This window comes from Arvicola amphibius, chromosome 7, assembly GCF_903992535.2.
Source record: "Arvicola amphibius chromosome 7, mArvAmp1.2, whole genome shotgun sequence".
In the NCBI taxonomy this organism is placed as follows: Eukaryota; Metazoa; Chordata; class Mammalia; order Rodentia; family Cricetidae; genus Arvicola; species Arvicola amphibius.
In genome coordinates, this window is record NC_052053.1 from 95,770,090 (window position 1) to 95,785,926 (window position 15,837).

General features: G+C 50.3%; 1 protein-coding gene across 3 annotated transcripts in view; it reads right to left on the bottom strand.

The window, feature by feature from the left end:
* Positions 1–266: 266 nt before the first annotated feature.
* Rgs6 (regulator of G protein signaling 6) overlaps positions 267–15,837 on the bottom strand; it is a 606,319-nt gene continuing 590,748 nt past the window's right edge. For 2 of the 3 annotated variants that reach the window (XM_038336294.1, XM_038336293.1), the window contains exon 18: positions 1,738–1,917. In XM_038336294.1, coding sequence (XP_038192222.1) covers positions 1,867–1,917 — 51 coding nt within the window. In that variant the 3' untranslated portion in view covers positions 1,738–1,866. Of the gene's footprint in view, positions 1,918–10,210; positions 10,278–15,837 lie in introns of all 3 variants that reach the window. The other variant, XM_038336295.1, reaches the window with a different exon arrangement.

Below are 15,837 nucleotides of genomic sequence, written 5' to 3' on the forward strand. Positions count from 1 at the left end.
TTCAGAAACTGAAGGGTTCTGTGTAGAGGATTTAAAAAAAAAAAAAGTAGAGCTAGAGAGGAAGAGTCAGAAGAAGACCCCATTACTCGGGTTGTGGCTTCACTTATTCCTCATGTGATCACCTAGTATTTACAAAGAGCCAGGCTCGGTGGGAGCAGCTGATGAGAGTGAGTGTTTACAGCCGCCTTTGGAGGCCCCCTCTGATTTCTACCATATCTCAAGGAGAAAAGAAGGGGTGGGAGACAGAAGCGGTGGTTAGGAATCTTAGAAGGCTGGATCTAAGTGCCCGTGGTGGCTCCCCTGTGATGGACGGACAGAAGGCTTGTAGATCTGGGGTTGTGTAGAAGCAGGTATGGGCAGGCTTTGCGGGTGGGGCTAGGTGGATGGGTCACATGATGCACCCAGGAGGCTGGGACTGAACAAACACTTGTGCCTTTGGTCACCAGCTGGTGAGCTTTCATGAGCAATGCTTTTGTTCTCTCTCCTTTCTTTCTTTCTTCCTTCCTTCCTTCGTTTATATAATCCCAAGGGAGTGTTTTCACCCATGGCCAAAATAAATCAAAAGAAGGGGCCAACAAACAGGTGTTGGCAGGGAAGGTGTGTGTGGGAGGCCGTGTTTGACTTTAAAAGCATGTTGCGTACTACAGCAGTGTCTGAGGGCCCATGGCAACCACAAGAACAATGACAATGACAACTGTGCTACCTGCCATTTGCTAAACACCCCCTATGCGTTCAGGACCTGACGTGGCACTTTCTGGGCATGACTTCACAGCCAGGTTGGCAAATGGTTGTTCTGACACACAGGAAGAAGACAGATCTTTTGCAGGATCTTACACAGTTTGCTCTTTGCTAGATGATTGGCTACGTTTAACAGGGTGCTTTGGCTGGGCCCTCAGAATGTGGTCGAGAAAGGGGGAACCTGTGGCTCTGGCCCAGTCCTGCCATTGTGCATATTGTGTTTTAGCTTCAGGAATAGCTGAACCTTAACCCACCAAAGAGTCTGGCCAGGTCTGGTGCTAGTCCCACAGCCCATCCACCTCCAGGAACTTGGGCTACCGGTGGGGAGAAGCCCAATGGCTCCTGAGTTCATGGCCACGTTTTATTCCGAGTAAAACATGAGAGGACAAACCAAGGTGCAAGGGGCAAAATCATTAGACAAGGAGAAATCATATTTTTAAGATTTGTCACCAGAACCTTCAGTGGCCGAACAACACACGCCGTCGTCTGCACTGGACCCTTGGACATTTGAGGGGACCTGAGGGTGGCCACCACACCCACAGACTTCTTTAAAATTTGGTCTCAGAGAGGGTGGAAAGAACTCGAGGTGCCATTGGTGCTGAAGGTGTGATATTTGACATTTTTGTGAAAGCAGTGTCTGTCGTCCGTCCACTACACCTGGGTGGCTACCAGTGGGGGGAAGGCAGGAGGCAGTGAGTGCATCAGAGAAACTAAGGAGGTGATGCGTAATACTATGTGCCCGGTCCACTCATCCCTCTGAAGTTTGCTGAAAGCCATGGTTCCCCAGACAACTGGACAGGTGAGGTTAACATCTCAAGTAGTAGTCAGACTCCATGAAACATTCCCTGGCCAAGTTAAAAATGGGCCCTTGGAGAGAATAAGCGTTGACGCGAGTCTGTACACGAGAGAGGCATCAACAGGGGCCTCTCCCTGGCTGGCCCAGCACCGCTAGACTCTTTCTCTCTGGTCTCCCCATTCACCCACCACGTCTCCCCACCATTGCAATCCGTGGCCCTCACTCTTTCTCCTTCACAGTGACCAAATCTCCCCGCAAGGAAGCTCTGTCGTTGGATGTGGAGCGCCGCCTGTCCGGGTGCTCTGCGGGCCCAGGCCCTGGGGTGGGGGCAGTCAGGAGGATTGCATCAGGCCCGTGAGGCGCTTGCCCGCCAGCGACTTTCCCTGCAGAGAGAGCCGACACAGAGCACACACAGGTGTGCAGACACACAGACAGAGACAGAGAGAGCCAAACAGGTGAAGTAATTGTTGTAGGAGTCAGCTCTGGCCAAACGATCAACCACCCAACCCAGCTGATCACGTTGATAGGGGATCTCTAGGGAGGGAAGGAAGCCCTAGCTAAGGACAACTGAAAAATCAAAGAGGACTTTGGGCAGGTTAAGTGAGTGAGTGTGTATGGCTAGCACTCCAGGGGCTATGGGAGTTTAACTTACCAAAGCCTAAGCATTAAGGCCCTCAGATCCTTTAAGACCCGTGGGCTGCCCTTGAACTTGGTTTTACTCTAGCGTGGAAAGAAATGGTGTACGGGGGAGGTGTGAGGTCAGGAAGGGTGGGTTGACACCAATAGATGGTGACTAAGATCTGGGTGACTGGAAATTAAGGAATTAATTTGTCCTGGGAATCCCTGAAAACTGTGAATCCTACTTGAAATGAAGGTTTGACATGGGATTTGGGGACTTTGGGCCCCGGGTGCTGTGACTGTAAACATGACTGGGACCTTCAGAGTCTCTGGAGATGACAGGAAGGTGCACTGCCGCCATCTTTATGACCCTGATTCCCCATGGCAGTGCTCAGTGGCCAAAGCGTGATGACCCTGAACCAGGAAGTCTATGAACTCTTAAATTTTCAGAATCAAAGAATAAGCAGGACGATGAGCCTGGTCCATGAGGCACAGAGGTCTGCCACAATCTAGTTGCCTACATGGTCTGTTGCAGTGGCTGAGGAGCCTGTGCTCTTGAAGAGAATTCAGTACTGAAGGGCCCGAGGACGCCCATGGGTGAATGAACGTCCTTGACCACTCTGCTTGTTTCCCTTGACATGGTTCCTACTCGGTCCCTGGGCACCCTTTTTAGAAATTCATATTATTGAACAGGGGTCTCAGAGAAGAGGGTGGTGGTACTGGAGCACACTGATCACCATGTCTGGGAAAACATCAAAGGCCGCCCTGCTATTGACAGTGGGTCAGCAACACCATGGCTGTCTGCAGAGGGCAGCAGATGAACCCCATCAGCAAGGACTGTGGAGCTTGGCAGTGAGAGAGTGCGTGGGCCAACAGTTCCTTGTGCTCATTTACAAGCGGGGTGTGGGGGCTCATTTTGTTTACTGGGCTTGACTGTGTGGAAGCTGGATGTAATTAAAAAAAATTGATCTGGTTGGTGAAGCCTAGTAGGGTACTCAATAAACCTGCTGATTGATGAATTGATGGATAATGGGCAGGTCTAATAAACGAACAAGAGCTTGGAGCGCCAGGATCCAGGGCTGTGTATCATTTGGCTTAGCTCTCCTGAAGGGACACAGTCAAGCTAGCTGAGACTGCGAATGGCATAGATGAAGGCTTGTCCACAAATGGAATTGCCCCCAGGAGCTGTCAGAAAACTCTTTATCTAGTTCTCTTCTTTTTTCCCCCTTCCCTTTCCTTCATTTCTCCCCTATCTTAAAGAAAATCACACACACAAACACCACACACACAAACACATAAAATCTTCCCCATCAACAACCTTATCTCAATCTTCAGATGCACTAAACTTAGCCTGCAGCAAGCTATGTTTATACTAGGCTAAAGACTTTTCAATCAGATTTAAAATCCTTTGAGGGTTCCTGTGCTGGTGCGTCTGTCTGTGTGCACAGGTAGGTACAACCTTGGGGGTCATTTCTGAGGCAGCAGTCGTCCATCTTTGTTTTTGAGACATGGTTTCTCATTGGCCTAGGGCTCCCCTGAGTAGCCTAGGTCGGCTGGCCAAGGAGCCGCAGGGATCTGCCTCTGTTCATCCCTGGTGCTGGGATCATACCCACATCCAGCTTTTTATGTAGGTACTCTGGGTATCAAACCCATGCTCTCGTGCTTGTGTGGCAAGCATGTTATATACCTAGCTATCTCCCCAGATCCTATGTCAGTCTGAGAATCACTGGAAGGAATGACCAGGCCTTTTGCAGCAGAGGGATAGCGCTACAGTGCCCTTAGACACCAGCTTCCAAGGCCTCCAGCCCAGTCTGGCTCTCAGTTTCCAGGACATCCTTTCTCACATGGGCCAGGGAACATTAACCTTCCCTGCTGATTCATTTGGGCATGTGTCTTCCCGGTGTAGGCATAAAAGGCAAGAATTATAGGACTGTGTAGAGACTCCTTTCTGGACAAATGTGAGTCTAAGGACCTTCTGGGGTGACGATATTACTTCCTGTCACCTGTGTTCCCCTGCTCATATAAAAGGTGCAGCCTAGTGCTGCAGTAACCACACTCTCTATCTGGCTCCTCCTCTTCTACCCTTCCTCCACTGGGACCCCAAATTAAACATTGTGTACTTGGATATCTAAATTTAACTGATACATGTAAAAAAAAATCCCTAGATTGGACTAAAAATGTCACCAATGTGTGGTTTAAAAGCTCAAAGACAAGGGAGGTGAAGTTTGCCAGTTGTCCAAACCCTCACTGTGGTTCCATCTTCATTAGTGAGGGCATTTGGGCTACAGAGGCACTGTGGGTTGCGGCAGGCTAGAGTTTTTTCCTAGAGGATTGTTCTGAGTGATTTTAGCCATGAGGCTCCTCCACCCTTCACCTTTCCCAGTTCTGCAGAAAGGGCCTGGATGGATTTGGAGGTGATAATTAATCTCTTCCTACCAAAGACTCAGCCTCATAGCTCTGACTCCAAGAACCTGTGGCCAGCCTGCAAATAGTGTGCCCCACCCCTCTGCCCCACTTCTCCCATTTCTGGGGACTTCAGGGATGGAGCAGGTAGCTCAGCAGCCCAGGATCTAGTCCTGGGAACAGTACCAGTCTCTCAGCAGCCAGGTGGTGGTGTGTGGCCTTTTGGTCCCTTTCTTACAGCAGAGCTCACACATTTACTGAGCACTAGCTCTGATGCTCAAGATGGAGGTCAGGAAGGTTCACTTGGGAGATGGTTTGGCAGGCATTCTGCTCAGCGGAGCTGGTCTAGCTGCAACCCACCTGCCACACCATCGTCCGAGTGAGCGAGGCAGGGCTATGGGCTGAAAGGAAGTTAATCACACAGGAGCAGGCAGGGCTGGATGCCTGACTAGGAGCTTTGGGGAAGAAATTGTGAGATTCCCCCTGGCTCAGCAGCAGCCTGCCTTCTGAATAGCAGAGATTCCTGTGGTGTTCAGGGATCAAAGTGAAATCCTCAAGGCAAAAGCGGTCTGTGTTCTGAGGTGAACTGCCCCAGAGGCTATGCCCAGTGGGCTTGCAGGTTGCTTCAGGCACCTGCTGCATCCAGAGCCTCCTCCTGTACCCCGTGGGGCTCTCTCCCTCTGCTTTTCTCCCATCCCTGCCTCCAGCTTGGAGGATTCTGAGAGGAGGGGAGGGATCATTCTGCCCTTGCCTGGCACTTGTTAGAGCCACAGAGGCAGCCATGTTTGGGGGGTGTGAATGTGTGGTGTTCCTCAGTGCCCGTCAGGTGGGATTGGACTGTGGCCTCAGCCTGAGGCCTTGGTGCAGCTGGGTGAAGCAATAGAGGGTGACTGAAAATGCTATCAGTGGGCAGCCTTTGTTCAAATGAGGGAAACGTACAGTGGTTAAGAATTGGACTGCGGAAGGTACATTCCAGAGACATCAGAGCTTGGCACATGGGCAGGGCACCTTTCGCCTTCCACACACTTGGCAAAGTGTAGCCCAGGAGAACTCAGGATGCTTAAACTTCCCGGATCAGGGACTCGATGCTTACTTAGGTCACAACCGCCCACACGTTCAGCCCCATCCCCCAACCCATGATTTCATCTCTGTGGCCCTTGAGGTGGCTAGAAGCCTGGAAGAGGATGTTATGGGAATCCTTTTGTTTCTGAAAAAAATGCACAAAAGGCATAGCTCCCTTTTGTGCGGTGCTGGAGGAAGAGCCAACATGCTGCGGGACATGCCGAGGCTCTGGGCATCACACTTCGAGATCGTAACCGACAAAACATGCATGACCCCGTGGCCAAGAGCATTTGTCACGTACTTACCTGGGAGACTGAGGCTAAGAAACCCATTGGCTGAGAGGAGAGCCTTGGCTAGGAGGGAAGCTAGGGGCGGGTGTCACAGGCCATACTGGGAAGAGCAGGGCCAATCACTAGGGTCTCAGGGTGGGGGTCACCCTTTTTAATGTAAGGGAATATGGACATTTTGAGCTGATAGGATTCTCTGGCTGATCATCTCACATGATCTAGGACTAAAGTTAGACGTCTGTAGTATTGATCAAAGCAAAATCTAGGCTCCAGTGGGGTTTGTTTGGCCCTGGGAGAGAGGAGTGGCATTGGCGGGAAAGGGACATAAGGGACTTTTGTAGGGTGGTGGGGTGTAGGTTACATGAGAATATTTTTTGTCAAATTTATAGAGTTCTATATTTCAGATCTGCATTTTACCACATACAATCATAATTTAAGGGAGACACCATGAGAAATAAGATTAGGGAGAAAAATATATCCCATGTGTCTCATCACTGAGTTTCTACTCCTTTTTTTTTTGTTTGTTAGTTGCTGGGTCCACCTTTGCTATTCTAGAAATCTCCCACCTGGGAGAGACTCGGATCCCTCTGGGCAGGACCAGTTTGGAGTGCTATTTCTGGCTTCCACTGATCCCTGCTGAACCCGTTGGTGTGACACATAGGCATTTTTCATCCTTGCTAATGAAACATAGTGTTCTGCCGAATTGGTACACCAGCTCAGAGATGGGCTGTCCTTTCGAGGAGTGTGAAGGTTATGTGTGAGCCAATGATGTTCAAGTTCACAGGGGATGTCTGCACTCTGACAAACTCAGTGAATGGGGAGAGGTGGGTCAAGAAAAGCAGTCGGAAAGCCATGAGCCAGGTTCAAAGGCTAGGGGTCCTGGTGAGGGCTTGGCAGTTGTGGGCGGGGCAGAGGGCCTGCCTAACTTCACCAGGTCTTTCCCTGCACTGAGTAAGGCACAGGAAGGATTTGAATAGAATCCTACGACATCGCCTTTCCCAGTGGTATTTGAAAGTGGAGAGGGGGAAGGCTATGTCTTGGGATGGTTCAGGTGTCTGAGAAGCTCTGGCAGGGGACATTAGAAGATTCTGTACCTAGACTAGTGTCAAGGTATCTTCAGCTCCCCGTCTTTTCTTAACCTGTTCTTGACTATGTGAAGTGGAGCTGGGAAAATGGAGAATACAGGTAATGGGATGTACTGAGGGCTGCTGGACTACACCCACAGTGGGGCCAGACAGAGCAGCCTGATAGGAAGAAGATATTTCTAGGCTGTTCCACCCTGTCACAGGGAGTCTGTAGAGTAGGAACCCCATGGCAAGATTCCTGGGGGCTGATCCCTCCATGGCTCTCACCGAGCTTTCTGATCTCTCTCAGGGGTTGAAGGGCATTTTGATCTGTTCTAAAATATTCTATTTGAGTATTGTATATTTAAAAAAAAAACCCACAGGCTTAGGTAAAACTCAAACTAGTAACAAAAACTTATAACCGAAAAGTAGTATATATTTAGGTAGGCCTGATCCTGAACTTGCTTTATAAAGTAAAAAGCAACCAAAATAAAACCCATGAAAACAGCACCTCACGCCACATGTGGTGACATAAACAGGTGTCAGTGGGTACATGGTTAGTGAAAGGACTGTGGAGATTGTTCATCATTTCAAGCCCTGGACTGTTTTCAGGTCCAGATCCCTCACTCAAACACCTACTGGTAATTTTCCTTTGTTTTTGTTTGAAATTTAAATTTAGGAAAGAGGAGCTGCCAGCTACCCTAGCTGCGTGAATGGAAATAGGCCAACCTCTCTCTTGACCTCCCAGAGCCTTTCTCTTTGAATTTTCTAATTCTTCACCCATTAGGTGGCATCTGTAGCTCATGGACTTCTCTTTGCAAGCAAACTTTTCCTATTGCCCAGGCCTTGGTGGAGGCAGGATGGAACGGGTCTCATCACTACAGACCCAGGTTATTAGACAGTTAGCAGCAGCTGCCCCCCAGTGGCAAAACTTCAGACCCCTGGGCATTTGACAGACACTTGGACAAATGCCCACAACATGTGGTTAGGTAATTCTGTCATCGTGTAATGGATGAGGAAAGAGACTCCAGGAGAGATGGAGAGGTTTGCCTGAGAGCAAACAGTCACATGGTGACAGGCCTCAGGAACCACCCATCTATTCGGCACATGGCCATGACTCTCAAGGGAGGAGGCAGACAGGAGCACTTAGGTACTAGGCGCTCAGCATACCTCCATACTTAACTGTCCTCGCTTTTTGGGCAGTACAGGGTGCTTTTCCTTGAATATACTTGAACCCATTTCAAACACTTTCTGCTGTGCTCAGGGGTATTTCCTTTCTAGATCTGGGAGTTCTGTGACAGGGGAGGTATCCCTCGGTGACTGATAAGCCTGGCAAAAGGTACCTTTGCCAACTGCACTGAGCCGGGGTGTAGGTGGGCCCGGCTTGGTGTGTACAGATCTACAGCAGTGGATTCTGGACACACCAGATGAAGCCGTCATTGTGTTTGTGGCTTTGAGCTCTCCTGTGGTGACCTCGAGGATAGAAGCGGATGTGACCCTGGCTTTTTCTAAGATGGGTCAGGCAGAGTGGACTTAGCTCCTGTTAGGAATGACCCCATTCCAAGTCATTATGGACCAAGTGCCCAATTTGGAGTAGCCTAGACAGGCCAGGGAACCCTCCCTGGATGGTGTCCATGCACCCTGGCTCCTGCCTCATCATTTCTTAGGATATCTTTGCAGAGCTAACCTTTGCCTGTAGGTTTGGGTGAGCCACGAGAGACCCTCTTCCATCCCTCCAGCTGCATAGAGACTAAGCTGGCACCAGGCAGGAATGCCAGGAGAGATGAGAGCAACAACAGCTGAGCCCTGTACTGGTGGCAGGATGCCCAGGCATGGACTCTCTGGCCTGCTTTCTGAGCTGTTTGTTTCCACCTCCCCTGCTGCTCTGCCCCCCCTCTGCAGTGGAAACCGCTTCCCCCACCCCGGACTATAGGGCCTTCAGTCGCTACTTCCTCTCACTCCAGTGGAGCCACCTGCCCTTTCCACCCTTCAGCCTGTAGGAACTTCTCGGTGGTCTCGGGAAGGGAGGGGAGGGGGCGCTTCACTTGCAAAGCCCTCCAGCAGCATACCTGCCTGGGGCCTGCACAACGTCTGCCTCATGCTCTCCTCCCCCCCCCCCCCCCTCCACTGAATGTACACGGAGATCTAAGCTCTGGCTTACTCCAAATTAGGAAAAGGCCAAAGACTCAAGAAAACAGGGAGATGACTGTGTTGCTATTGGCAACAACTGGATGCTCCTGTTTTCCAACAGGGAAGTTCAAGTCACCCTTGGCTATGACAACAGGGTGTTTGCAGCTAAAGCTTAGTAATTTGATATTATGGACAAGCCAACAGGAGAAGTCACTTGCTCGGCAGTATGAGATTCTCCTGGGGACCTGTGAAGACTTTGCTGCCATTTACCAAAAGGCACTTATCTCCTGCAAACACACACACTGGCTGGTGTCCTTAACTATATTTCCTAAGGCAGAGCCCAGCAGGCAGGGAGACCACTTCCTGATTTACCCCCAGCCTCCTGCCCACTCAAAGCAGGGTACTTCATGAATGCCCATGTCTACTTGGAGGCATAAGAAAAGCAGGTAGTTCCTTTCCCTTCCCTCTCTACCATCTTGACTGCAGTTCTGCAGTCTATGAGCTGGACATCTGGGCTTTCTTAACCTGGAAAAGGGATAGGCTAAGCAGCATTCTCAAGTGTCATCTAGATATAGGACCAAACACCATCGAAATTCCTAGCTTCCGAGAACCTTCCTGCTTCTCTTTCCCTGCAGACTCTTTTCTTATACAGGACTAGGAAGGTTTGGGCTTTCCTGAGGATTCAGTCCCAGGATTGCTAAGGAAGGGTTCTGAAAGTCTTGTTTCGAAGAGGAAACCTCAGGTCACTACAATTGGACCTGAAGACACCCAGGAAGTTGTTGGATGTGGGGATGTGGGTACCCTGAGACATGAATTATAGGATCACTACCCAGGACGGTGTTTGTGCATTGCCTCCAGGACAAAGGACTCATGTTGGCATCATGTCTGGGATACTCAACTCCTTGTTTCTTAGGAAGAAAACAAAAACTACGGATGTCAAAAACAGGGATACCAAGAAATAGGTGCCATTGATTGTCCATGAGACCAAGGCATGAGTATAGGAGCTAAGCAGAGCCAAGGCCACAGGCAGACAGATTGTCTGGACTGCGGAACACTGTCTATGCAGAAGGATCCCCAAGGTTAGAGAGTGTACAGACACCGGGATCACTCACCCACTGCTGGAAGGAAGCCGCCTCGGGGGTGAAACGCGGCAGCCATTCTGACTCGGCGCCAGCAGCACTAGGCAATTGTGTTTGGGGGAAGGGAAGTGAAGAATAACTCATCCAGCTGAAACTGTGAAGACCTGTGGCTTTAGAGGAGCCCCTGCCCAGACGCGCATTACAGCCGTGACAGCCATGCAGCCCATGCACAGGCGCATGCAGGCCTGCAGCGTATGGTGACACATGAACCATATGCCGAACACCTGGGTGTGCATCAAAAGGGCAGCGCACGCACCTGGGTACACTCCCGGTCACATGTATGTACAGCCGTGTACACCCATGTGCATGTCCACAGGACACATTCACATAAGCATCTCATGCAAGATACATAAGCAGCTATGAGGTTAATGGCAGAGGCTTTTACATCAGCTTCCAACCGTGCCAACATTTGACAACACTGCAGACTTGAAGCCTCGGCCTTTGGACGCATATAAAACAAATTCTCCTCAGGACAATCCATTTGTGTCACCCCTGTTTCTACCAACGCTACAAGCAGTAGGCGCCCACACCCCAGGGACCTGGTTTATGGAGATGTTTTGGAGCTTTCCCTGCCACTGGCTTCTGAGTCTTCCAACAGCCTTGCTGTATAATGAGTGCTTAAAAAAATAGAAACCGCTGTTTATCTGGCAGATGGAGCAACTGGCCTTGGTGTGCGGTTGTATCGCTCAGGGTGGGTCCAAGCAGACAAGCAGCTGAGAGGTGACTTGCTCTGGAAATGAGGCTTGGAGGGCTATGCTTAGAGGATTGGATTTTACATGCTTCTAGGGGATAAAACCATTACTGGTCTGTGTCTGAACTAGGAGGCATTTTAAGGTCCTGGGCAGTCCCGAGGCCAGGTCTCGGCAATGCAGCAACGTTTTAACTGTGGCCCTTCCCACCTCTTGGGTTGATGAGACTCATAGCTTCAAGGCTTCCTGGGAAGCCCTTAAGAGCCACAGGAAATAGGTCACGTGCCAGAGGTTGGCCTCTTGGGCACCGTAGTCTCTCTCCATTCCCCAGGAAAGCAGATGAACTAAGTTTAAAGTAGGCCAGTAATAAAAGCTACCATGCACTGAGCTGCTACCATGCTAGCCACGGTAGTAAACACACCTTGCATACAATGCCACTTACATCCCCCAACTATAAAATCAATAGAGATACCTACCTCACGGAATGCTGTTGCAAATGACGTAAGTCGGTAAACGGAGAACTAAGACTGCGTTTCTCGACAAATACTACTAAATAGTTATCAAATGTGTAGGCTGCAAACAGTGTGCTGTGTGTAGAATTTATACTTCATCGCTTACTATTCTCTCTCTTTTGTAGAGGGAGAAACCGAGGCTTAGACTATCTTCTCATGGTCATCCAACTCAGGGGTAGAGTTGGAGGAGAACCAAAGTCCATCTCAAGCAATGCCTAGCCTGACAGGGTTAATTTAACACCATGAGTTCCCAGGCAATGGCAGCTGTCACTATCATATTCTCATTTAGTACTGATCTCTGCTTTGTGAGGCGGGATTTGTTATGCCCCTCGGGTCCACAAGGGGCTCTTCCAGGCTCTTACACCAATATCGGCTAGAGCAAGTGAGTGGGGGTTCCACTTTGGCTGCCTGCTTCTGACTCACTTCCGTCTCTGAATTCATGTAAGCGCTAAAGAGGCGAGGCTCTCCGGGGAAGAGACAAGCAGGTCAACTGTGGTAGGAGCGAGACTGCAGGTGGAACATGTGGCCACGCTTCTGCCATTCAATCCTAGGTACTTACTGCAGCTTCATCGCAACCCAGCCCCCTCCTCTAGTTAGGGACACCCGAAGAGGTAACTGGCTAGGAACCAGGAGCAGGGCTGAAAGGTTCAGAGAAGCCAGGTGAGAAGGCCCAGCCTGAGGCCAAAGATACTCTCCTGCTGGCAAGATGCACCTCACCAGCCAGTCCTCGCCATCTCTGGAGCTCACGGTCCTAGTGGGAACCGGATACCACACCTGGAAGAAGCTACTGAAAGGCAGGCCAGGGGCCCTGGCGGTTACCGCCCAACCCATACTCCTTGGTGGTCCTTACAGACCTAGGAATTAGTCAAGAGAACTATGATTGAAGACTAGCAAATGATGGGGTCTGAAGCCCTGTATCATTACCAAGGAAACCTCCACCAAGTATATGACCTCTGGTCATGATCACCCACATAGAATAATGGATGCGCCTCTTCGTAGTCTTTACGGATGCTCTGGAACCACATTGTAGCTATCTTCCGTTACAAACTCTACCTGCTACTTTGGCTGCAGACTACAGGGTTGTGCTTTTGGTTCTCGCTGGCTAGTCTGTGTGTTCAACAAGACATGGAGGGTCTACGGGCCTACTGTTTGTAGGAGAGATGAAGATCGGAAGCAGGTGCCCCTGGATCCCTGAATCTCCCCGCCCCATACCTCCTAGGTCTAGGCCCCCTGCTGCTCCTGATCGGGGATTTAAAAGAATGTCTGAGAACATAACAATCACCAACCCTGTCTGAGCTTTCTTCTGCATTAAAAAAAAAAAATCTTGTTCAAACTTTGCTGACTTTCTCAGGATCGCCATGTTTAATGAGAGGCCTCAACGAATTTGAAAGCAAAAGATGAAGAGAGGGAAAAGCCATGAGCTGTAATCACCATAATTACGCAATCCCGGGATGAGCTGAAAGCAGCCCCTGGTGAAGCCAGAGAGAGGAGGGAGTGTCATCTACAATCCGGTCGGTTCTAGGACAGCTGAAAAGTATGTGACAGGAAAGCCCTTCCTTCCCTTCCCCAGAGCCAGGTCTAAGATGGGCTCCCTAGGTGGGACCTGGGAGGAGGGGTGGGCAGGGAGGGCAGTCTTTTTCTGGTCAGAAGCCCCTGGGGGCATGCTAGGCTCCTGGTGCGGCTGCTGCCTCGCCTGGAATCCGCAGTGGCACTGGGTGAAAGACAGATGCTTTTTTGCTTTCAACAAAATACCCATTCTGATGGGAACCGTGACAAGCCATGCTTTTTCCAACCCGAGGCCGGGATGCTCTCTGCTCCTGACTGTGCCCACCCCCCTGTGCCAAAGAGCGCCTGTGCCCTTCGCCGGTTGACCTCCTTTCAGGCATGCGGAGGAGAGAGTCCTGTTGCCCAGGGCTCAGCTGCAGCAGCAGCAAATGGTCAAGGTCAGCGAAGGGGAGAGGCATGGAAGATGTAAGGAGGGCAGAAATTCTGGTGCTTGAATTTTCCCTGCTTTCTGTGTGTCGTTGTTTACTTGCTATTTGCAGACTCACTGATCCCTCTTCTCCACTCTCAGCAAGCTCCCTGCTTATAACCCATTCACCTTTCCCACAGCTTGTAGACCACTGAATTAAACATGGCGAGACCCCTTAAGAAGTAATTAGCATAGCCTAGGATTCCAGTTAGAAGACATTATGGAATTTAGTGCAGAAAGTGCCCATGCAATGTTCTTGACTGTGGAGCTTCTAAACACTGTCAGAACATTCTCCAGTGGGGTAGTCCTCCCCACGTCTTCTATCCACCTGTTCTACTTTACCCATTGGAGCAGTCTAGATGGCCCATTTATTCTGGGAAGCAAAGATGATCATCAGGTTTGCTTGAGGTCAGACATCTCCCCCCCCCCCCCCACTCCCTGAGACACGGTTTCTCCATGTAGCTTTGGAGCCTGTTCTGGAACTAGCTCTTATAGACCAAGCTGGCCTTAAACTCAAAGATAACGCCTGCCTTTGTCTCTCTAGTGCTGGGATTAAAGGTGTGTGCCATCACCGCCCGCCCGGTATGGCCAGACATCTTTATCTACTCCTGTCTCTACTCCTGTCTCCCTTTCTCTTCTGAATTTCTTTTGGCTCATCAAAACCCTGGATAGGACAAAGTTAGCACCAAGATGCCCAGAGCAGCACAAGGCAGAGAGCACTCCTCTGGCCTGTGATCATTTCCATTTCTGTTATCACAGCCTCAAGCTTCTTAGAAATGACAGGTTGGAGAATTGGGCAGGAGTAGACATTAGTTTCGATCTTTGGGTTGAAATCTCACTAACAGGGTTTTTCTTTTAATTTTTTTTTTTTCAGTAGTAAGGATGTCACTAGGGTCACACAGGAAAAGGAGAACAGAGAGTCCTGCCAAATGTTAAACCAATGAGGCCCGCTCCTGTTTGAGACTGCGCTGCTGTTGCTACAGTCACAAGGACAGGGCCGTGTGGAGGGAGAGTGGCAGACCCACTGATGTTTGGGCCCTGTCTATCTTCCCACCCAATAGGGACTGCCTTGCAATGCCCCAGTCACCCTTCTCTCCTTGGCTTTATGAAAGACACCTCTGCACTGAAAGTCCCTCTGTGCTGAGCTTGCTCTGCTCTCCTTCAGTGTCCCGGGCAGCCATTGTTTTCTAAGCAGCATCCTACAGACTTTTCCTACAATGTGTACATCATGGGCGTGCCCTCCTCCTGCGACACCGTGCTTTCTTAACTACCCGGCAACCTGAGACATTTCTAGCTGCTTTAACAAAGGGAAGCACCTACCCCTTTGTTTTCAGTGGCTCATTTTGTCGGGGGAAGACCTGCACGCCTTATGGCCTTGCTCGCCAGTCCTCTGAACTTCACCTTTCCTACTTCTCTTCAAATCTCCAGTTTGGACAACAGTGTCCATTCTCCTTGACCTTGGGATAGGTAGTCTCGTCCTCTTTCCAGGACCTATAAGCCTAGTAATGCCTGGAAGTGGCTCTCTCTATTCTGTCCTGCTGACAGGACCAGGGCAGATTTGTCCCCTAAAGAGTCACGCACTGTTTCTTGAGTGACCTGCCTTCTCACTGGACAGATGGGAGCCCACGAGGTCCCCATGTGGGTGCATGGGAGTAAGTGCCAGAATCTGGCAGTGCGGTGACAAGGAACAGGCTGGCAAACCCACAACTCCACCAGCCACTGCTAAAGCGGGATCACTTTCCAGCGCAATGACTTTCCTAAGTGGGGGTGGTCAGGAGGCAACAAGATGGCAAAGGGCTCAGGTCACCTCCCAAAATAGATCCCTGCCTGGCACATAGACACAGTCTGCCCCTAGCCTGCCCCACTGGGAGACTGGCAGGGATGAGGTCTGGATCGAAATCAGCTGCCGGAGACACACAGCTGAGCCCTTCTGCCTCAGAGGACTTGGAGTTTCAGTCGGCTGTGTGGCACACTGGGGTCTGGGGAAGGCAGGAACAGTGATGTGGGGGCTGAGTGGAAGGAGGGCATCCCAGAGACTTGCTCACCCCAGTGTCCTGATGCTGAACTACACACACAGTTCTTCTCTGAACCAGTACTGGGTGGCCAGGGCATTTTGTGGGGTGCTTTCAGTTGTCAGATTGTATCATCAGTTGTAACAACTGGGGTTCTGGTGTCAGGGCCTAGGGATGATGAATTGCCCCCAAACGACAATGAAACTCTGTATAGAAACAAAACAACCAAACAGACCCCCGATGCCGCTGATCAGTTCACCAGAGTGTTTTCCCTGCCTTCCAGCAGCCTGGCTGGTTCAGTCACTTTTACAGCTTATGTAAAACAGACTTCTACGCTTTCAATTTTATAACTACAAACTGTGTGCTTTACCACACGTCCCATGGGCTGAAATAGAAAGAGGACAGAGAATAGAGG